Source organism: Scyliorhinus canicula, chromosome 6, assembly GCF_902713615.1.
Source record: "Scyliorhinus canicula chromosome 6, sScyCan1.1, whole genome shotgun sequence".
Taxonomy (NCBI): Eukaryota; Metazoa; Chordata; class Chondrichthyes; order Carcharhiniformes; family Scyliorhinidae; genus Scyliorhinus; species Scyliorhinus canicula.
The window spans coordinates 38196493-38220210 of NC_052151.1; the positions used below are offsets into that span (position 1 = coordinate 38196493).

General features: G+C 46.3%; 1 protein-coding gene across 4 annotated transcripts in view; it reads right to left on the reverse strand.

The window, feature by feature from the left end:
* The window catches only part of fig4a (FIG4 phosphoinositide 5-phosphatase a), a 211939-nt gene that overhangs the window by 34166 nt on the left and 154055 nt on the right, over positions 1-23718 (reverse strand). For all 4 annotated transcript variants that reach the window (XM_038799189.1, XM_038799185.1, XM_038799187.1 and 1 more), the window contains one exon: positions 11818-11900. In XM_038799189.1, coding sequence (XP_038655117.1) covers positions 11818-11900 — 83 coding nt within the window. The remainder of the gene's footprint in view (positions 1-11817; positions 11901-23718) is intronic.

The following is a 23718-nucleotide window of genomic DNA, read 5'->3' on the forward strand; positions in this document are numbered from 1 at the left end:
GATCACAACTCGGTTATGTTTACTTTAGCAATGGGCAGGGATAGGTATATACCGCAAGGCAAGAATTATAGCTGGGGGAAAGGCAATTATGATGCTATTCGGCAAGATTTAGGATGTATAGGATGGGGAAGGAAACTGCAGGGGATGGGTACAATCAAAATGTGGAGCTTTTTCAAGGAACAGCTACTGCGTGTCCTTGATAAGTATGTACCTGTCAGGCAGGGAGGAAGTTGTCGAGCAAGGGAGCCGTGGTTTACTAAGGAAGTTGAAGCACTTGTCAAGAGGAAGAAGAAGGCTTATGTTAGGATGAGACATGAAGGCTCAGTTAGGGCACTTGAGAGTTACAAGTTAGCCAGGAAGGACCTAAAGGGAGAGTTAAGAAGAGCGAGGAGAGGACACGAAAAGTCGTTGGCGGATAGGATCAAGGAAAACCCTAAGGCTTTCTATAGGTATATCAGGAACAAAAGAATGACTCGAGTAAGATTAGGGCCAATCAAGGATAGTAGTGGAAAGTTGTGTGTGGAATCAGAGGAGATAGGGGAAGCATTAAATGGATATTTTTCGTCAGTGTTTACACTGGAGAAAGACAATGTTGTCGAGGAGAACACTCAGGTTCAGTCGACCAGGCTAGATGGAATTGAGGTTCAAAAGGAGGAGGTGTTAGCAATTTTAGAAAATGTCAAAATAGGTAAGTCCCCTGGGCCAGATGGGATTTATCCTAGGATTCTCTGGGAAGCCAGGGAGGAGATTGCGGAGCCTTTGTCCTTGATCTTTATGTCGTCTTTGTCGACAGGAATAGTGCCGGAAGACTGGAGGATAGCAAATGTTGTCCCCTTGTTCAAGAAGGGGAGTAGAGACAACCCTGGTAATTATAGACCTGTGAGCCTTACTTCGGTTGTGGGTAAAATGTTGGAAAGGTTATAAGAGATAGGGTTTATAATCATCTTGAAAAGAACAAGTTGATTAGCGATACTCAACACGGTTTTGTGAAGGGTAGGTCATGTCTCACAAACCTTATTGAGTTTTTTGAGAAGGTGACCAAACAGGTGGATCAGGGTAAAGCTGTTGATGTGGTGTACATGGATTTCAGTAAGGCGTTTGATAAGGTTCCCCACGGTAGGCTATTGCAGAAAATAAGGAAGTATGGAATTGAAGGTGATTTAGCGGTTTGGATCAGTAATTGGCTAGCTGAAAGAAGACAGAGGGTGGTGGTTGATGGCAAATGTTCATCCTGGAGTTCAGTTACTAGTGGTGTACCGCAAGGATCTATTTTGGGGCCACTGCTGTTTGTCATTTTTATAAATGACCTGGAAGAGGGTGTAGAAGGATGGGTTAGTAAATTTGCAGATGACATGAAGGTCGGTGGAGTTGTGGATAGTGCTGAAGGATGTTATAGGATACAGAGGGACATAGATAAGCTGCAGAGCTGGGCTGAGAGGTGGCAGATGGAGTTTAATGCGGAAAAGTGTGAGTTGGTTCACTTTGGAAGGAGTAACAGGAATGCAGAGTACTGGGCTAATGGCAAGATTCTTGGTAGTGTAGATGAACAGAGAGATCTCGGCATCCAGGTACATAAATCCCTGAAAGTTGCCACCCAGGTTAATAGGGCTGTTAAGAAGGCATATGGTGTGCTAGCCTTTATAAGCAGGGGGATTGAGTTTCGGAACCACAAGGTCATGCTGCAGCTGTACATAACTCTGGTGCGGCCACACCTGGAGTACTGCGTGCAGTTCTGGTCACCACATTATAGGAAGGATGTGGAAGCTTTGGAAAGGGTTCAGAGGAGATTTACTAGGATGTTGCCTGGTATGGAGGGAAGGTCTTACGAGGAAAGGCTCAGGGAATTGAGGTTGTTTTCGTTAGAGAGGAGAAGGCTGAGAGGTGACTTAATAGAGACATATAAGATAGTCAGAGGGTTAGATAGGGTGGACAGTGAGAGTCTTTTTCCTCGGATGGTGATGACCAACACGAGGGGACATAGCTTTAAATTGAGGGGTGAGAGATATAGGACAGATGTCAGAGGCAGTTTCTTTACTCAGAGAGTAGTAGGGGTGTGGAACGTCCTGCCTGCAATAGTAGTAGACTCGCCAACTTTAAGGGCATTTAAGTGGTCACTGGATAGACATATAGATGAAAATGGAATAGTGTAGGTCAGATAGGCTTCAGATGGTTTCACAGGTCGGCGCAACATCGAGGGCCGAAGGGCCCGTACTGCGCTGTAGTGTTCTATGTTCTATAACTTCAATAACAGATTCCAGTATTTTTTATTGACACATGTTAAGCTAACTGGCCCGTAGTTTTCCGATTTCGGTCTCTCTCCTTTCTAAAATAGTAGTCATATTCATTATTTTCTGGGACCTTTCCAGAATGTAGGGAATTTTAGACAAAAAGGGAGACCAGCATTGCTGCCTCACAGTCCCAGGTTGATTAGCCACAACCTGGGTTATTGTTTGCAGACATTCACCCAGAGATGGTGAAAGCAGGTTTGAGACGATCACCATCTTTGTTGCAGAACTACATATTCAAATAAGGAAACGCCTTTTAGATGGTGTCATGAGATGTGTAGTGCAACTCCATAATCTGAAAAGTGTCCTTTTAAGACAACGTGACAGTTTTGAATCCAGAGACCAAGTCAGATGACCCATGGTGGCCATCTTTGAATCGCTTCATTGTCAATTAAAAAAAAAGAAAAATCTGTTCCATCAGATTCTACATAGAATACAGCTCTTGTTTTAAAAAGTTAATGATATCAGGTTTAACCAGTCATTAACCAAACTCCTGACAACATTCTCATCTCCTCATAACTTTATTATTTACAACTGACTTTGTTTTGATTCTGAATTGTGATGGATGGTAGTGGTGACCAGCTAATGGACAGAGAAATCCATCAAAGATTTAACAATGTTGACATCAGATCTGCAATATGAAATCCAATGTGTTAGTGGCACAGCAAACATCATGCAAAATACAAATACCAGAGAGCTGGAAAGCCTCTGGTAAATTCACGGGATTTGGCAGAGCAGCCAAAGACCTACCTTACAAAGGCAACCCTTCAAATTAGTCCTAATGTGTATTTTTAATATGACCCAGAAGATCTCGCAGGAAATTGCTCCTTGATAATCTGGGATTGAAAATATGTTTTTTGGTATTTCCTGTGGGTCCCGCTCCTGCTACAACCTAACCGTTGCATTGATTTTCCTAATACTGTACCATAGCACATTTACTGAAGCAATATTTCAGGGAACTGAGAAAAATAACATACTGAAATATTCAAATCACAAAATCTGAAATAACAACACTTAATAAAACTTAGAAGAGTCAAATAACTTGCTTCTGAACTTTATTTGCTGTTCAAAACCACTCACTTCCCGTTATCCCCATTATAAAAAAACTATTTGCTCTACCTCTCACTGCAAACCATACTAGCTACAAAAAAGTCTTAGTTTGTTTTTCTTTCCTTCTCAAAAGTTTCCTCCCTTTGTGCCCATTTACTCGGAATATAAAGATTTAATCTCTCCATGCTTCCCACATGGATTTGTATTTTTTCCTGGTAATCATTGGATAGTATTGCCCAGATTCCAATGTTCAGAATGTGATGGTTGGGATGGTATTGATTTTCCTCTCTACAACTGCACTGCCCAATATTAATGTCAAAGTGCCTCATAAATGCCTCACTCTTCCCCCTAAAAATCCAGAACATCTTTAAAATAAAAGCAAAATACTGCAGATGCGGGAACTCAAACAAAAACAGACATTGCTGTTAAAGATCAGCAGGTCTGTCATCTGAGAAACAACGTTCCAATAAAGTGCCATAATGGACTTGAATGTTAACTGATTCCCCCAAAATACTAATAATTCAGTTAATGCAATGGCTTTAACTATATAAAAGAGTAGAAAATAGTTCACGAGTTTCTCAAGACCACACCTTCATCACAAGCATACACATACATCTTCCTGCAAAACTGCCTAATAGGTGTTGGAAAGTACAATGTGCAAGTAATGAAGGATTTGACAGGTTTATAGGTAAATCAATTAAATCTATCCAGTTGCAGTAAGTGTAGCAGGCAAATAAGATGGATCATCATAGAGATTCAAACAAATCAAAATAACCTTGAATTAGTACAAAAAACAGTACAGGTTAATTATCCTTTTCATCATGCCAAATTATATTTTTTCTCAGTATTTTTCAGATTTTCAACAATTGCAGTTTCGTTTTTGCTTTTTGAATTTGTATTGTTGTGGTCAGACCCCAACTGCAGTGCCATATGCAGTTTCAGCCATATGGATGGATATTGTTCTTGAAAAGGCATGGAGGTTAGCAATGAAGGTGATTCACTGTGCTGAGAATTCTACACAAATCAATTTGGGGGTTTAAGTAGGAAATTACATTTCTTTATGTTTGTATGTCTTTATTTCTTATGAAAATAGAAGAAATTAATACAAATTTTTCATGATGAAATATTCACACATCAAGTTGGAAGAAGAGGGAATCTTTCAATCCATGGAGCTGTAGGATAAGATATTGACAAGCTAAAACTGTTCATAAGACCATAAGACATGGGAACAGTCTGCTCCGCCATTAAATCATGTCTGATATTTCTCTCATCCCCATAACCCCAGATCCCCTTATTAATCAAGAACCTATCAGGGCAGCACAGTGGTGCAGTGGTTAGCATTGCTGCCTCACAGCACCGAGATCCCAGGTTTGATCCCAGCTCTGGGTCACTCAGTGTGGAGTTTGCACCTTCTTCCCGCGTTTGTGTGGGTTTCACCCCCACAACCCAGGATGTGCAGGGTAGGTGGATTGGCCATGCTAAATTGCCAATTAATTGGAAAAAAATAATTGGGTACTCAAAATTAAAAAAAAAAAAGAACCTGTCTTAAAGACACTCCGTGATTTGGCCTCCACAGTCTTCTGCGGCAAAGAATTCCACAGATTCACTATCCTCTGGCTGAAGAAATTCATCCTCATCTCAGTTTTAAGGGATCCTGCCTTTAGTCTGAGATGGTGTCCTCTGGTTCTAGTTTTTCCTACAAGTGGAAACATCCACTCCACGTCCACTCTATCCAGGCCTCACAGTATCCTGTAAGTTTCAATAAGAAACCCCTCATCCTTCTAATCTCAGAGTACAGACCCAGAGTTCTCATACGAGAAGCTCTTCATTCCAGAGATCATTCTTCCAAGGCCAGCACATCCTTCCTTAAATACGAGGCCCAAAACTGCTCACAATACTCCAAATGGGGTCTGACCGGAGCCTTGTATAGCGTCAGAATCTCTCACTTTTCCATATTGTATTCCGTCTGCCACTTCTTTGCCCACTCTCCTAGCCCGTCAAAGTCCTTCTGCAGATCCCCCTAATTCCTTAATACAACCTGTCCCTTTACAGATCTTTGTATCATCAGCAAACAGTGCCTTCAGTTCCTTCTTCCAAATTATTAATGTATATTGTGAACAGACCGCTGAGGCATACCACTAGTCACCGACTTTCATCCTGAAAAAGACCCCTTTATCCCCACTCTCTGCCTTCTGCCAGTCAGCCAATCCTCTATCCATGCCAGGATCTTTTACCCTTAACACCATGGGCTCTTAACTTATTTAACAGTCTCCTACGCGGCATCTTGTCAAAGACCTTTTGGAAATCTAAATAAATCCGGTCCACTGGTTCTCCTTTGTCTAACTTCCTTTGTACTTCCTCAAAGAACTCGAACAGATTTGTTAGACATGACCTCCCTTTGGCGAAGCAGTGCTGATTCAGTCATATTTGATCATGCACTTCCAAGGTATCCGCGATCTCATCTTTAATAATGGACTCTAAAATCTTACCAATGACTGAAGTCAGGCTAATAGGCCTATAATTTCCTGTCTTCTGCCTCCTTCTCTTCTTAAACAGCGGTGTTACATTAACCACTTTCCAGTCCTCTGGGACCCTTCCTGCCTCCAATAATTCCTGAAAGATTACCACCAATGCCTCCACAATCTCCTTAGCTTGGCTGGGGTGTAGTCCATCTGGTTCAGGTGACTTATCCACCTTCAGACCTTTCAGTTTCCCCAGAACCTTCTCCTTAGGTGATGGCCACTGCATTCACCTCTGGCCCCGATTCTCTTGGAGCTCTGGCAACCAACTGGTGTCTTCCACCATGAAGAGCAAAGTAACTATTCAGTTTCTCTGCTATTTCTTTGATTCCTATTATTACTTCTCCAGCCACATTCTCCAGTGTACACGCCCAGCCACGTGCAACCCGTGGGCAGCGCCATCTTGGCTGGAGTCTCAGGACCCCAGTTCAGATGACCACTCATCGCCCGAAGAAAATTTACAGCTTTTGCCACGACTCAGTGACCCTGGACCAGTCTCGGCCTCGAACGCTCGCGATGACGACCGTGCTCATCAATGGCCATAAATCATCCTGCCTGAACGACTCCGGGAGCACAGAGAGCTTCATACACCCCAACACGGTAAGGCGCTGTTCTCTTCCCATTCACCCAGTTAATCAAAAAATTTCCGGGTCTCACTCTGTAGAGATCAAAGGGTTCTGTGTAGCGAACGTCACGGTCAAGGAAGGGAATTAAAAAATTTCCGCCTCTACGTCCTCCCTCACCTCTGCGCTGCCACACTCCTAGGGCTAGATTTCCAATGTAACCTCCAAAGTTTAATTTTTAAATTCGGTGGCCCTATACCCCCCTCACTGTCTGCAGCCTCACGACCCTCAAGGTCGAGCCGCCTTCCCTTTTTGCGAATCTCACCCCGGATTGCAAACCAGTCACCACCAGGAGCAGACGGTACAGTGCCCAGGACCGGACCTTCATTAGGTCGGAAGTCCAGCGGTTACTGAAGGAAGGTATTATCGAGGCTAGCAACAGTCCCTGGAGAGCTCAAGTAGTGGCTGTAAAGACCGGGGAGAAGCATAGGATGGTCATCGATTATAGTCTGACCATCGACAGGTATATGCAGCTCGATGTGTGCCCTCTCCCCCGCATATCTGATTTGGTCAACCAGATTGCGCAATACAAGGTCTTTTCCATGGTGGACCAAAAGTCAGCCTACCATCAGCTCCCCATCCGCCCGGACGACCGCAAATGCACTGCATTTGAAGCAGATGGGCGGCTCTACCACTTCCTAAGGGTTCCCTTCGATGTCACAAATGGAGTCTCGGTCTGCCAACGGGAGATGGACCGAATGGTTGACTGGTACGGTTTGCGGGTCACGTTTCCGTACCTCTATAACGTCACCATCTGCGGCCACGACCAGCAGGACCACGACACCAACCTTCGTAAATTCCTCCATACCGCAAAAATCCTTGATCTAACTTGCAACAAGGACAAATGAGTGTTCAACACCGACCGTCTAGCCATCCTCGGCTATGTAGTGCATGATGGAGTTATAGACCCAGATCCCGAACACATGCGCCCCCTCATGGAGTTTCCCCTCCCACACTGCTCCAAGGCCCTGAAACACTGCCTGGGATTTTTTTTCATAATATGCCCAGTCCAACTATAGTCCATAGTCCAACTATGCGGACAAGGCCCACCCACTAATTCAATCCACGGTTTTTTCCCCTGTCGGCAGAGGCCCGCCAGGCCTTCAGCCGCATCAAAGCGGACATTGCAAAGGCCACGATGCATGCAATCGATGAATCTCTTCCCTTCCAAGTCGAGAGCGACGTGTCCGACATAGCTCTGGCGGCCACCCTCAACCAAGCTGGCAGACCCGTGGCCTTCTTCTCACTCACCCTCCACGCTTCAGAAATCCGCCATTCCTCAGTTGAAAAGGAGGCCCAGGCCATAGTAGAAGCTGTGCGGCACTGGAGGCATTACCTGGCCGGCAGGAGATTCACTCTCCTCACTGACCAATGGTCGGTTGCTTTCATGTTCGATAATGCACAGCAGGGCAAGATAAAGAACGATAAGATCTTATGGTGGAGGATCGAGCTCTCCACCTTCAACTATGAGATCTTGTATTGTCCCGGGAAGCTAAACGAGCCTCCTGATGCCCTGTCCCGCGGCACTTATGCCAACGCACAAGTGGACCGACTCTGAGCCCTCCACGAGGACCTCTGCCACCCAGGGCTCACTCGATTCTTCCATTTCATCAAGACCCGCAACCTGCCCTACTCCATCAAGGAGGTCAGGACCGCCTCCAGGAACTGCCAAATCTGCACTGAGTGCAAACCGCACTTCTACAGGCCAGAGAAAGCGCAACTGATAAAAGCGTCCTGTCCTTTTGAACGCCTCAGTGTGGACTTCAAAGGGCCCCTCCCCACCATCAACCGCAACACGTACTTCCTGCATGTGATTGACGAGTACTCCCGGTTCCCATTCGCCATCCCCTGCCCCGACATGACAGCAGCCACCGTCATAAAAGCCTTCCACAGTATCTTTACACTGTTCGGTTTCCCCGCCTGCATACACAGCGATAGGGGTCCTCCTTCATAAGCGACGAACTGCATCAATTCATGCTCAGCAACGGCATTGCCCCAAGCAGGACAGCCAGTTACAACCCCCGGGGGAATGGACAGGTAGAAAGGGAGAACGGAACGGTCTGGAAGACAGTCCTACTGGCCCTATGGTCCAGGAATCTCGTAGTCTCCCGCTGGCAGGAGGTCCTCCCACTCCATGCAATCATTGCTGTGTACCACGACCAACCAAACACCTCACAAGCGTCTCCTTGTCTTCCCTAGGAAGTCCTCCTCCGGGACCTCGCTCCCGACCTGGCTGGCAGCTCCTGGACCCATCGTGCTTCGCTAACACATGCGAGCGCACAAGTCGGACCCATTGGTCGAGAGGATCCACCTCCTCCATGCTAACCCTCAATACGCCTACGTGGCGTACCCAGACGGCCGACAGGATACGGTCTCCCTTCGGGACCTGGCACCCGCTGGGTCCCCACCCACACCCCGACAACCACCACCCCCCTCCCTCCCACCGGCGCACCCCACAGCCACCCTCTTCCCAGGTGGATCGGTCCTCCCACCAGTCCCATCCAGGGGTGATGAAGCTGCTGAAGAAGCCGAAGACATGCTCCTGGAGCCACGGATTCCCGAGCCGGCGCCCGCATCACCGCCAAAACTGCGACGTTCACAGGGGACGACCAGGGCCCCCGATCGACTAATTGCTTCACTCTGACTGTAAATAAATGCGGCGTAACGAGGCAAAACACTGTGCGAATATATACCGGGTACCACTATAACCTCAACCTCTACAAACTGTATAACGCGAGACCACCACCCCGCCGGACTCTTTTTTTTTATAACAGGGGGTGAATGTGGTAGTCGGTATTAGGGGTATTACGGTACCCTGGATAATGCTGTAAGACCATTAGTGTGGGAGGTACCTGAGACTGCTATGTCATTGGTGGAGCCTGCCTGCTGGTCCCGTCCAAGTAAGGCTGAGTATAAGAGCCCGTGTCTCCCCAGCAGCTGCATTCTGTACTTGCGCTCCTTTTCCAATCAACTCTGGCCAGCTCCTCCCTCATGTCTTTGTAGTTACCCTTATTTAATTGTAATACTGTTACATATGATTCCAGCTTCTCCTTCTCAAACTGCAGGGTAAATTCTATTATATTGTGGTCACTGCTCCCGAAGGGTTCCTTCATCTTAAGATCCCTAATCAAGTCTGCCTCATTACACATCATCAAATCCAGAATTGCCTGTTCTGTAGTAAGCTCTGTCACAAGCTGCTCCAAAAAACCATCTCTTCGACATTCCACAAATTCCATTTCTTGGGATCCACTACCAACCTGATTTTCCCAGTCCACCTGCACATTGAAGTCCCCCATCATTGGGGGCAGCAGGGTAGCATGGTGGTTAGCATAAATGCTTCACAGCTCCTGGGTCCCAGGTTCGAATCCCGGCTGGGTCACTGTCTGTGTGGAGTCTGCACGTCCTCCCCCTGTGTGCGTGGGTTTCCTCCGGGTGCTCCGGTTTCCTCCCACAGTCCAAAGATGTGCGGGTTAGGTGGATTGGCCATGCTAAATTGCCCGTAGTGTCCTAATAAAAAGTAAGGTTAAGGGGGGGGGGGTTGTTGGGTTACGGGTATAGGGTACGGGTATAGGGTACGGGTATAGGGTAGGGTACGGGTATAGGATACGTGGGTTTGAGTAGGGTGCTCATGGCTCGGCACAACATTGAGGGCTGAAGGGCCTGTTCTGTGCTGTACTGTTCTATGTTCTATCGTTATTGTGATACTGCCTTTTTTACATGCCTTTTCTATCTCCTGATATATTTTCTGCCCCACATCCTGACTACTGCTAGGGGGCCTGTACATAACTCCTATCAGGATCTTTACCGTTGCAATTCCTCACTCTACCCACAGACATTCTATGCCTTCTGACCCTATAATCATTCCTTTCTATCGATTTAACTTAATTCCTTACTAACAATGCAACCCTGCCCCCTTTACCCATCTGCATGTCCTTTCGATAGGACACATATCCTTCTATATTTAGATCCCAGCCCTGATCCTCTTGCAGCCAAGTCTCTGTGATGCCCACAACATTATACCGGCTAATTTTGATCTGTGCAACAAGCTCATTTACCTATTTCCGTATACTGCGCGCATTTAGGTACAACACCCTCAGCCCTGCATTGACCACCTCCCTTCTCACACTTGTCACCTCTTTTGCTCTGCCTGACTGTGATGTTGTTCACTTATTTTTGTTCTTTATTTCCCCTTCAGTTATTACATCTTCTAAGCTAATGCTCTGGTCCCCACCCCCCTGCCATACTAGTTTAATTCCTACTAAGTGACTCTGGCAAACCTCCCAGCCAGGATATTGGTGCCCCTCCAGTTTAGATGCAACCCTTTCTTCTTGTGCAGGTCCCAGCTGTCCCGGAAGATATCCCAATGGTCCTGAAATCTGAAATCCTCCCTCCTACGCTACCAGTTTAACCATGTGTTTAACTGCACTATCCTCCTATTTTTTGCCTCACTGACACGTGGCACAGGGAGTAATCCTAGGATTACAACCCTAGAGGTCCTGCTTTTTAGCTTACTGCCCAACTCCCTGAATTCCTTCTGCAGGACCTCATCACTCTTCGTGCCTATGTCGTTCGTACCTATGTGTACTGCGACCACTGGTTGTTCACCCTCCCCCCTCAGGAGGTCCTGTGTTCATTCAGAGACATCCTTGATCTTGGGAGGCAGCACACCATCCTGAGACACATTTAAAACAAGTTTCTTTGGGGAGAAGATTGAAGGATATGGCAGTGAGGTGATCCTCAGGGAGCAGCCTTGATAATCCTCATTCCCAACAACCAAATTAAAAGCTTTCACCTATTTTGAAACAATGACAAGTGACGTAAGTATTTCCCATTTCTGTGGTACATTTACAATAGATGGGGTACATTTACAATAGATGGGGCTAAGATTGAGGAAACAGTAAAAAAAAAAATCCATTGATTTTGAAACTATAACTTCTATGCTGAAATTCAAGTAATTCATATGAGTACTGAACTAATATTATTTAATATTTATGCATTCCTCAGCTAAGTATATAACCTCAGTTATGTATTGCATGCAGTACAGAGCCACTGTATTGTTGGTCATTAAGATCAAAATCTGGAGATGTTTGAATAATCATTGATAGGAAGAAGAGGGTCTCCTCAATTATATAATGTTCATGACAAAATTGGAAAAATCAGAGGATGGAGCATTACATAACAGACTCAAGAAAATTCAATTAAAAACAAATTTAAAGATACTATTTAATATGCAGTTTAAATAATTTTGAATTGTTATCTAAACATTGAATATCTCAAATAACTTAAGTAGCCAGACCAATTACACTTTTTATAAGTCATATCAAGGATATTTGTTCTTACCTTTTGTATATCAGAAGATCATCTTCTGATGGAAGCCCCGAGAGATTCATAATATGAGTTTCTCTTGCGCTATAGTTGAAATCCTGGAAATTGCCACAAAAAAAAACAATTAGTCCACCATTAATAGGCATATTTTGGCCTTTGTTGCTCGTTGTGTTCTCTCTTTAATTGGCTCTGTTTATGGCGATTAATATGCTCGCTTTCCTTAATTCTAATTACGTTTGCTCAAAGGTCACCAGGTATCTTTCGATACCGCCACAAGGTTCAAAACCGAATACTGGTCAAAGACTCGATACACCAGTTAGTAAGTTCGAAATGAATGCTTAATTATTTACACAGTCAATTGTACTCATGCACAAACTCTACTAACTAAACTATCACTACTACTAAAGCCTATACTTAGCTTCGGACGGCCTCTTGGGGGTTTCTTCTTATATCCAAAGGGGGCTTCGCGCGCTTTTGAGCGGTCCTTGAACTCGGTCCCAATTAATTGGACCGTATCCTGATCATTGGTATCGATTTCCTCCAATAACGGGGTGGCTGCTCTGATTGCTGGGTGGGCCCTAGGTGGTCATTGGCCTGCTTTGTTCTAGTCTCCTTTGGCACCGGGGTGTCTACTTTAGTATCGTTTACCTAAATGTTTCTCTTTTGTCCCCGGAGATGACTCATTGGTATGGAAATGGCTTTGCGGTATCGGTCTTGTCTGGGAGCTACAGCTCCAATCAACAGACAAACCTTGCACCTGCGTGCTTTCTCAGCATTGTCCATTTTTCTCTTCATTCTTTGCAGTGTCCATTTTGTAATCGGGACGTGGCCACCCCAGGTGGCTACACTTTGCACATAATAAGTAGCCCAATAGTACTTGAGTATATATTTGAATCTTAATTTTGCTCCAATTATGTTCTGGTTTGATTATCTGTTCAAACCTTTCACAGGACAATGTCCTGAAGATTGTCAAAAGCAAATTCCTCTCATCAGACTTGGTCTTGAAAGTACAGAAAGAGATAAATACATGCATCTCTACACTTCATAAACTTGAGCTCATTCTCAACTCTGCTACCTTCTCCTAACAGGTACCAAATCTCATTCCCATCACTTTGGTACTCGCTGACCTACACGAGCTACTGATCAGGCAATGCCTGTGTTTCTAAATTTTCATCCTAGTTTTCAAATCCCTCTGTGGCCTCATCCCTCTCTAGCTCTATGACCTTTTCTTGCCCTATAAACATTTGCACTCCTCCAATTCTGGTCTCTTGTACATTCCAGATTTTAAAATTGCTCCAATATGGATTGCTACATCTTCAGTTAACTGGGCATTAGATTTTAGAATCCCACTCTAGGATTTTCTACCTACTAGCAGAACCTCTAGCGTTAACCAAGCTTTTGGTCACCTTCCTTAATATCTCATGTAGCTTAGTTTGAATTTTTGCTTCATAATATTCTGCAAAGTGCTGCAGAAGATGTTATTATCTTAAAGTACCTATATAAATGCAAATTTGCTGGTCAGTCCTATGCTTATAATAGTATAATCAAAATCAAGAGATGTTTGATTAATTCTTGGTTTAACTAACTGGCTTTTGTTTGACAATTCTAATTATGTTTAAGCTCTTAATATATCAACATAATAACTCAAGAAATTGTGTTCATAATTTTAAAAATCGTTTGGATATGACAGTCTAAATGGCAATTAAAACAATAACCATTGCTTATCCTGAATTCTTTTCAATGATGTCACGGAGAAAGGAGGAAAGAAGTGAACAGTAATTTATAACAAAAGAGCATTACAGTATTTAGACCTGAATTGTGAAGCCAATAACCAATATCTACAAATCATATTGGAAAAGCTTACAAAGTTTGTGGTCAAGTATAATTATGATAAATGGTGAGTGCTATTCATTCTGTGCTGGGAGAACAAAACATTAGATTCACTACATTGGGAGGGGGGGGGGGGGGGAGGGAGAGGGGGTAATTTAATAATGTGGAACAAAACCTATACTGAATGTAGTAAGTATATTCAAAGGCGAGAAAACCAGACCAAAAGCAAACAAATATCAACCTATTTCTTCAGTTGATCATCCGATGCATGTCAAATGAATCGTAAAAAGTGTGATGTGGCACAACTTACACAAATAAGATGTGCAGGATACACTGGGGAGTTATGATTAAAGCTACAAAGTGTTTTAGATCGCAACAGTACCTTACCACAAATTTTGTTCTTGATACACATCAGGCAAGAATTTAAATTGAAGTAAATAAAACATTTGGTTGCTATGTACAAACGTGGGCATTTCATCTCCTGCAGTACAATCTGTTTTCATATAATCTTTCTGAAATACTGAATAATTTATAGGAATAACACCATCACAAGCTATGAATAAAGACACATGCCAACTGTGTGAAGACATGGTCAGAGCTTTAAAATCTGTTATAACAGTAACCAGTTTCAATATCTTTCACAGATTAAAATACTACATGAAGGCTTCTCAGCAATGCATGAAAATACTGCATCTTAAATATTAAACAAACTGTAAAAAATAATTGCATTTTAATTTATTCATTCTCAGGATAGAAGTGTTAATGGCAGGACTGGCTTTCATTGCCAATCCTTAGTAACAAGTTGATAGTGGGATTTCTTTTTGAACTACTGGTAGTAGCTTGATATAACAAAATGGTTTTCTAGACTACTCAGAGGCTGTTAAGAATATTGGTGTGGGAGAAACATCTGGTGACGACATGTAGGTGGAGGTCGCACGTTGGGAAGCTCCAGCTCGATTTTTAGTTTTTTTGAACTTTAATGTCCTTTCCCAGGGACAATTTTTGAATAATAATAATAATCTTTATTTGCACTAGTAGGCTTACATTAGCACTGTAATGAGGTTACTATGAAAAGCCCCTAATCGCCACATTCCAGCGCCTCTTCGGGTGCACAGAGGGAGAATTCAGAATGTCCAATTCACCTAACAGCACATCTTTCGTGACTTGAGGGAGGAAACCGGAGCATCCAGAGGAAACCCACGCAGACACGGGGAGAATGTGCAGACTCCGCACAGACAGTGAACCAAGGCAGGAATCGAACCTGGGACCCTGGCGCTGTGAAGCAGCAATGCTAACCTCTGTGCTACCTGAATAAGTCGGTGTAGGAAGATATTAGATAGGGGTGTGATGTCAAAGTCCCACAAGAAGAACTGCGGTAAGAAGGGGGGGGGGGGGGGGGGGGTGGTGAATGAAAATCCATCGTCTCCTGGGTCTCCTGATTAAGAGGAAGCAGCTACAAGCGAGGTTCGATTAACTGTCCACGGGGAAAGCGGTACGTCAGGTGAGAAAGGCAAAGGGGGCGGTGTATGAGTAGAGGGAGAAGGCAGGATGCATGCTGGCCAGCCAACTTCAGAGGGAGGCAGCGGAGGGGGATGCAGCAGAGAGGGAGATAGTTTGTATACAGAATAAGGCGGGGAAGTTGGTGGTGGGTCGGAGCAGATTAATGAAGTATTTGAAGAATTTTATAGTGACCCATATAGGTCAGAGCCACCAGAGGAGGAAAGGGCGATGAGGGAGTTCTTGGATGGGTTGGAGTACCCGAGGTTGGGAAAGGAGGATAGGGCAGGCTTGGAAGAGCCGGTAAGGTGCAAGAGGAGAAGGAGGCAATTGGGAGGATGCAGCAGGGAAGGAGGCGAAGCCAGAAGGGTTCCCAGCCGAATTTTATAAGAAATTTTAAGACAAGCTGGCTACACTGACGGTGGACATGTTTGAAGGTGTGATGGACAGGGGTGTACTGCCATAAACGATGGGGCAGGGTTCAATCTCGCTACTGCTAAAGAAAGATAATGCCCAGTGGAGTGTGGGTTGTATAGGCCCATTTCTCTGCTGAATGTAAATGCCAAAAGACTGGCAAAGGTGTTAGTGTTAAGGCTGGAGAGGTTCTCCCGAAGGTGATCAGGGAGGATCAAATGGGGTTCGTTAAGGGAAGGCAGTTGTTCTTGAAAGTGAAAAGGTTGCTGAATGTGGTCCTCTCTCCAGTGGAGGGAAGGGAGACGGATGAGATTGTGGCTCTGGATGCAGAGAAGGCATTCGAGCGGGTAGAATGGAGTTATCTTTTTTTTTTAATATAATTTTTATTGGAATTTTTACAGAAAATATAAAACTTAACGACAAACAATGAAATGCAACAAAATAACCCATAATAACTGTATCACCCCCAGACCGTATCGACACATGTATCCCATCCCCCACCCCCCAACCCCAATGAACAACAGAAGAACTTAAAAATAAATTTAAATTAAATAAACAAACATAGTCATCGTCCGCCCCCCCCCCACCTACCTTTTCACTCCCCCTTCCCCCCACCCCCCCGGGTTGCTGCTGCTACTGTCCCCGTACCCTATCGTTGAGCCAGAAAGTCGAGAAAACCGCCACCGCCTAAAGAACCCTTGTACCGACCCTCTCAGGGCGAATTTGATCTTCTCTAGCTTAATGAAACCCGCCATGTCATTGATCCAGGTTTCCACACTTGGGGGCCTCGCATCCTTCCATTGTAGCAAGATCCTTCGCCGGGCTACTAGGGACGCAAAGGCCAGCACACCAGCCTCTTTCGCCTCCTGCACTCCCGGCTCCACCCCAACCCCAAAAATCGCGAGTCCCCATCCTGGCTTGACCCTGGATCCCACCGTCCTCGCCACCCCCTTCCAGAACTCCTCCAGTGCCGGGCATGCCCAGAACATATGGGCATGGTTCACTGGACTCCCCGAGCACCTGACACACCTGTCTTCACCCCCAAAGAACCTACTCATCCTCGTCCCAGTCATGTGGGCCCGGTGCAGCACCTTGAATTGGATGAGGCTAAGCCGCGCACACGAGGAGGAAGAATTAACCCTCTCCAGGGCATCAGCCCAAGTCCCGTCTTCGATCTGTTCCCCCAGTTCCCCCTCCCACTTAGCTTTCAGCTCCTCTACTGACGCCTCCTCCGCCTCCTGCATAACCTTGTAGATATCAGATATCTTCCCCTCTCCGACCCAGACCCCCGAAAGCACCCTGTCGCTCACCCCCCTCGCGGGAAGCGAAGGGAATCCCTCCACCTGCCGCCTAGCAAATGCCTTTACCTGCAGATACCTGAACATGTTCCCCGGGGGGAGCCCAAATTTCTCCTCCAACTCCCCCAGGCTCGCAAACCTCCCATCAATAAACAGGTCCCTCAGCTGTCTGATGCCCGCTCTGTACCAACCCTGAAATCCCCCATCAATGTTCCCCGGGACGAACCTATGGTTCCCCCTTAACGGAGCCTCCATCGAGCCCCCCACGTCTCCCCTATGTCGCCTCCACTGCCCCCAAATCTTGAGGGTAGCCGCCACCACCGGACTAGTGGTATACCTCGTAGGAGGGAGCGGCCACGGCGCCGTTACCAGGGCCCCTAGGCTTGTATCTCCACAGGACGCCCTCTCCATCCGTTTCCATGCTGCCCCCTCCCACTCCATTACCCACTTGCGCACCATCAACACATTGGCCGCCCAATAATACCCCGAGAGATTGGGTAACGCCAGGCCCCCCCATCTCTACCCCGCTCCAAGAAGATCCTCTTCACCCTCGGGGTCCCATGCACCCAAACAAAGCTCATGATGCTGCTAGTCACCCTTCTAAAAAAGGCCCTAGGGATAAAGATGGGCAAACACTGAAAAAGGAACAAGAGCCTCGGGAGAACTGTCATTTTGACGGACTGCACTCTACCCGCCAACGATAGCGGCACCATGTCCCACCTTTTAAATTCCTCCTCCATCTGTTCCACCAGCCTGGTAAAATTAAGCTTATGGAGAGTCCCCCAACTCCTGGCCACCTGCACCCCCAGGTATCTGAAACTCTTCACTGCCCTCTTAAATGGGAGTCTTCCGATTCCCTCCTCCTGATCACCCGGGTGTACTACAAATACCTCACTCTTGCCTAAATTTAACTTATAGCCCGAGAAGCCCCCAAATTCCGCTAACAGCTCCATCACCCCCGGCATTCCCCCTTCTGGATCCGCCACATACAACAGCAGGCCGTCCGCATACAGCGATACACGATGTTCCTCCCCACCCCGCACCAGACCCCTCCATCTCCCTGACTCCCTCAACGCCATAGCCAAAGGTTCAATCGCCAGTGCAAAGAGCAAGGGGGACAGGGGGCACCCCTGCCTGGTCCCACGGTAGAGCCTAAAGTACTCCGATCTCCTTCCATTGGTAACTACACTCGCCATCGGAGCCGCGTAGAGCAGCCTCACCCATTTGATGAATCCCTCCCCGAATCCAAACCGCTCCAGCACCTCCCACAGGTACCCCCACTCAACTCTATCAAACGCTTTCTCCGCATCCAGCGCCACCACTATCTCCGCCTCCCCCTCCACTGCCGGCATCATAATAACATTTAGCAGTCTCCGCACATTCGTGTTGAGCTGCCGTCCCTTGACAAATCCTGTCTGATCCTCGTGTATCACCCCTGGCACACAGTCCTCTATCCTGGTGGCCAGGATCTTCGCCAGCAACTTAGCGTCAACATTGAGGAGCGAGATAGGCCTGTATGATCCACACTGCAAGGGGTCCTTATCCCGCTTTAGGATCAGAGAGATCAGTGCCCGCGACATCGTCGGGGGCAAATCCCCCCCCCCTCCCATGCCTCATTGAAGGCTCGCACCAACAGGGGACCCACCAGATCCGCATACTTTTTATAAAATTCCACCGGGAACCCGTCCGGCCCCGGCGCCTTACCTGACTGCATTTGTCCAATCCCCTTGACTAGCTCCTCCAACTCTATCGGCGCCCCAGCCCCTCTACCAGCTCCTCTTGAACCCTTGGGAACCATAGCCTGTTCATGAAGCTCTCCATCCCCCCTCTCCCCATCGGAGGTTCTGACCGGTACAGTTCCTCGTAGAAGTCCCTAAAGACCCTATTTACTTCTGTCCCCTTCTGCACTACATTCCCACCCCTATCCGTCACTCCATCAATTTCCCTAGCCGCATCTCGCCTGCGGAGCTGATTCGCCAACATCCTGCTCGCCTTCTCCCCATACGCATATACCTTGCCCTGCAACCTCCTCCACTGTGTCTCCGCCTTTCTGGTGGTCAACAAGTCAAATTTGGCCTGCAAACTACGCCGTTCCCCCAGCAACTCCTCCTCCGGTGCCTCCGCGTATCTCCTGTCCACATCCAGGAGCTCCCCCACCAGTCTCTCCCTCTCCTTCCTCTCCCTCCTTTCCCTATGGGCCCGGATGGAGATCAGCTCCCCCCGGATCACTGCTTTCAGAGCCTCCCAGACCATCCCCACCCGGACCTCCCCCATGTCGTTGGTATCAAGATACCCCTCAATACTTCCACGGACCCTCCTACACACCTCCTCATCAGCCAGCAGCCCCACATCCAGGCGCCAGAGCGGCTCCCCCATCTCCAGATCAACCCAGTGCGAAGCATGGTCTGAAATTGCTATGGCCGAATACTCTGCATCCTGCACCTTCGGGATCAATCCCCTGCTCAGGATGAAAAAATCTATTCGGGAATAGACCCTATGGACATGGGAGAAAAAGGAATACTCCCGCGCTCTCGGCCTCCCAAACCTCCAGGGATCCACCCCTCCCATCTGGTCCATAAACCCCCTCAGTACTTTGGCCGCCGCCGGTCTCCTACCTGTCCTTGAACTGGACCGGTCCAGTGGGGGATCCAGCACTGTGTTAAAGTCTCCCCCCATGATCAGGCCCCCTGCCTCCAGGTCCGGAATGCGGCCCAACAAGCGCCTCTAGAATGGAGTTAACTGATGGCAGTACTGGAGGGGTATTGAATCGGGCCGAAGTTTTGGGCATGGGCGCTGCTGCTATACAAGGAACCAAGGGCAAGTGTGCGCACAAATAATTTGAACTCGTGGTCTCTTTCATTACATCAGGCCACGAGGCAGGGCTGCCCCATTTCCCTCCTTCTGTTTGCATTGGCTATAGAGCACTTGGCCATTGCTCTAAGGAGCTCGGGGTTGTGGAAGAGGATAGTGAGGGGTTGGGTAGAACATAGGGTGTCCCTATATGCAGATGACCTGCTCCTATACACCTCAAGAGCCGAAGGTATCGATGGGGGATATAATGGTGCTGCTTCAGAGGTTTTAGAAGTTCTAGGGGTTAAACCTAGGGTTGCCATACCGCTTGGCGACGTCTCACTTTAAGTATCTGGGGGTTCAGGTGGCTTGGGACTGGGCAGGGCTCCAGAAGTTTAATTTTACCAGTTTGGTGGGGAGGGTGAAGGCTGATTTGGCAGGTGGGATAATCTCCCTTTGCCAGGCCGGATGCAGGTTGCCAAAATGAATGTGTTGCCACGGTTCCTATTTTTGTTCCAGTGTCTGCCAGTCTTTCTACCTAAATCATTCTTCAAGGGGGTGAATAAGTTGATATCTCCCCATTCATTTTTGGGCCTGGATCGGAAAGGTGATATTGGAAAGGGGAAGGCGGGGGGGGGGGGGGGGGGGGGGGCTAGGGTTCCCAAACTTGCTTTCCTATTATTGGGTAGCAAATGCTGAGTAGGTGAGGGGATGGAGGGCTTTATGGGAAAGGACGGAGGAGGGCTCTTGCAGGCGATTGGGTTGCAGGCGTGGCAGCAGCACCGCTCCCAATGGCCCCAGAAAAGTATTTGAGGAGTCAGGTGGTAGTGGCCAAACTGATGATTTGGAGGAAGTTTAGACTGCACTTTAAATTGAGGACTGGGTCAGGGGGATGTCGACTGGGGGAATCATGGGTTCGAGCCAGGAAGGATGGATGCTGGGTTTGGGGTAACAAGGGTATCAGTGAAATTAAGGATTTGTTCCTTGGGGATGATTCGTGAGTCTAGAAGAACTGGGAGAGAAATATGGGTTGGCACAGAGAGAGGTGCAGGACTTCGCAAGGAAGGTATTCCCGACCTTCCCAGTAGCGCCAGCCTCATTGTTGGAGGTGTTGTCAGCGGGGGCAGGAGAAAGGAGTTGTTTTGGCAATTTGCAGGAGGATCCTGGATGAGTATGGGGTGTCTATGGAGGGGATTATGGTGAAATAGGAGGAGCTGGGGATGGTGCAAGAAGAGAGACTGTGGTGCAAGGTGTTGCAGAGGGGGAATGCCTTGACTTCTTGTGCGAGATTGGGGCTGATATAGCTGAAGGTAGTATATAAGGCACACCTCACTAAATCAAGGATGAGCCGGCTGATCAAGAGGTGGAGGATGCCCATGAGCGCTATCAGAAGGGCCCTGCGAATCATGTTCACATGTTTTGGGCCTGTCCGAAACTAGAAAGTTTTTGGAGGTCAGTATTAAGGACAATTTCAGGGGCCTTGCATGCGGATGTGAAGCCCGGCCCCCTAAACGCCATATTTGGGGTGTCAGACCAGCTCGAGCTGCCGGTGAGCACGGGGGAGATGTCTTACCTTTGCCTCATTAATCACTCGAAGGTGGGTTTAATCTTTCATTGTCACAAGTATGAAGTTACTGTGAGAAACCCATAGTCGCCACATTCCGGCGCCTGTTCGGGTAAGCCGGTATGGGAATTTAACCTCGCGCTGCTGGCCTTGTTCTGCATTATAAATGAGCTGTCTAGCCCACTGAGCTAAACCGACAAGTGGCGGTCAGCCTCTCCGCCCTGCACCTTGGCGTGGCGGGGGGACCTGCTGGAGTTTTTGACCCGAGAGAAGGTAAAGTTTGAGCTGAGGGGGTTTGTTGGGGTTTGTTTATTATGCATTTCTGGGAATTGGTTACTGTTGACTGTGACTGTTGAGGGGGGTGGCGGTTGTTTTGGGTGTTGTATTTTGAAAATTTGTTAAATAAAAATACTTTAAAAAAAACAAAACAATATTGGCGTGGGACACAAGTCAAATAGTCCAGACCAGATAAGGAAGGCTTGTTTACCTCCCTAAAAAGGATATGATGAAACCAGCTGCCTGGTTACTTTTATTAATCCTAGATTTTTATTTTACAAACTGCTACTTAAATTGCCAAACTGCTTTGGTAGGATTTCAATTGGCTTTCTCTGGATTATTAGTCTAGTAATATAAATTCTACACTACTGCATCTCAAACCGTTAGATGGCAAAACAGAACATCAATTATTTACCAACCAAGAAGCATGAAAAGGAATTCAAAATTTTGTTACGTATAGAGTAGTACAAAACTTGTCTCTCTTCTCAGCAATATTAAATTTTGCCGATTTTTTTTGTCTTGCACTCTTCAGGACAAACGTGCGCCAAATATCAGATAGTAACAATTCATCCTACAGGAAAAGAGTGCCAACTGGTTGGCCAAGGTACTGCCATGGAGAAAACAATGAGGAACTGTCAGCTCTCCAAGCTCCCAGTTAATTCACAAAAGCCATAAGGCTTGAAAATGTTCCCTCTAGTCCGTGTGTGAATGTATGTCACTTCCAGCAAACATAAATGAGCGGCATTTATAAGTTTGACTTATCATTTTAAAATGTTAGTGTAGCTCTCAGGATTGTTCAGCAAGTGATGCCCAATCTTGGAATAACAAAACTGCAAATGCTTTGTTTTGGGTTTTCTAAGTGGGCTTGGTTAAGTACACCCTGTACTTTGGAGTTCAAACATGGTAACACAGTGGTTAGCACAGTTGCTTCACAGCTCTGGGTCCCAGGTTCGATTCCAGGCTTGGGTCCCTGCCTGTGCGGAGTCTGCACGTTCTCCCTGTTTACATGGGTTTCCTCCCACAGTCCAAAGATGTGCAGGTTAGGTGGATTGGCCATGATAAATTGCCCTAAGTGTCCAAAAGGTTAGGTGGGGTTACTGGATTACAGGAATAGGGTGGAGGCGTGGGCTTAGGTAGGGTGCTCTTTCCAAGGGCCGGTACAGACTCGATGGGCCGAATGGTCTCCTTCTGCACTGTAAATTCTATGATTCTATGAACCGAAGAAACATGCTGTTAAATTTGATCAGCCAATTTCTGATCAACTTGAACTGCATTTCAATCCAATGCTGACATACCTGGCATTGCATCAGCACTGAAATTCATACAATGTTGATCAGTTTTGTGGTAGGCAGAACATATTTTTGTACTGGCAGCATCATCCAATTAGTAGAACATAGCACCTGCATAGCCACTGCTTAGTGGTAGTGTGAAACAACTTGCTTAGCCCGTTGTTCAAATTTCTGAGATACTTTGCTTTCCCAGAGATTCCTTGCATCATCTTTAGAAGTAAACAACTGATCATAGATCATATTACACAAATGTGAATTTTTCAGTAATCAGTTATGCTAGTCAATTCTGTTTTAACCTATAGAACCTTATTGTCTCAATGTTCTTGAAAAAGCTTCAAATAGGATTATTAAAATACTTAAGAAAAACATTGATTTGAGTGCACAATTTGAAGGGTTAAGCCAGCATTCATGAGTGACAAGAAATTCCTATGAGACATGTCATAATTAGCAAATTTCCTCAAGTTTAAACATCTTTAATTTTTTTTACAGATAGAGCATATTTACATTGGTTTGAATCTTGAAAGGAAAGCACTAACAGCTAAATAGGGAAACACATTTATTCAGTTGCTAGAGGTAGTTGTGTTGAATAATAAGGGCCATCAATGGCAATTTCCTACCTTGCAGACTCACGATATAGTGAATGTGATGCTTACTTTCATCTTGCCCGTTTACTATGTAGTTCTATTATTCTGGGGGGGGGGGGGGGGGGGGGGAACCACTCAACGACTATTGACATTTTAAAATACTTTCCCAGCCTTGACTCAACCAAGTTATATATAATGTATAATGGAACTGTCACTTCTAAGAAAAAGTTAAATAGTGCCCCTTTGCGTTTACATTTGAGAAAACTGTTTCAATTTCCAAGCCAACAGATTTCTCAGTTGGTCACAAGCCTTCTCTATATTGATGACAGAAGTTATCCTTCACCAATTAAGTTGGTTAGTGATGAAAAGAAACA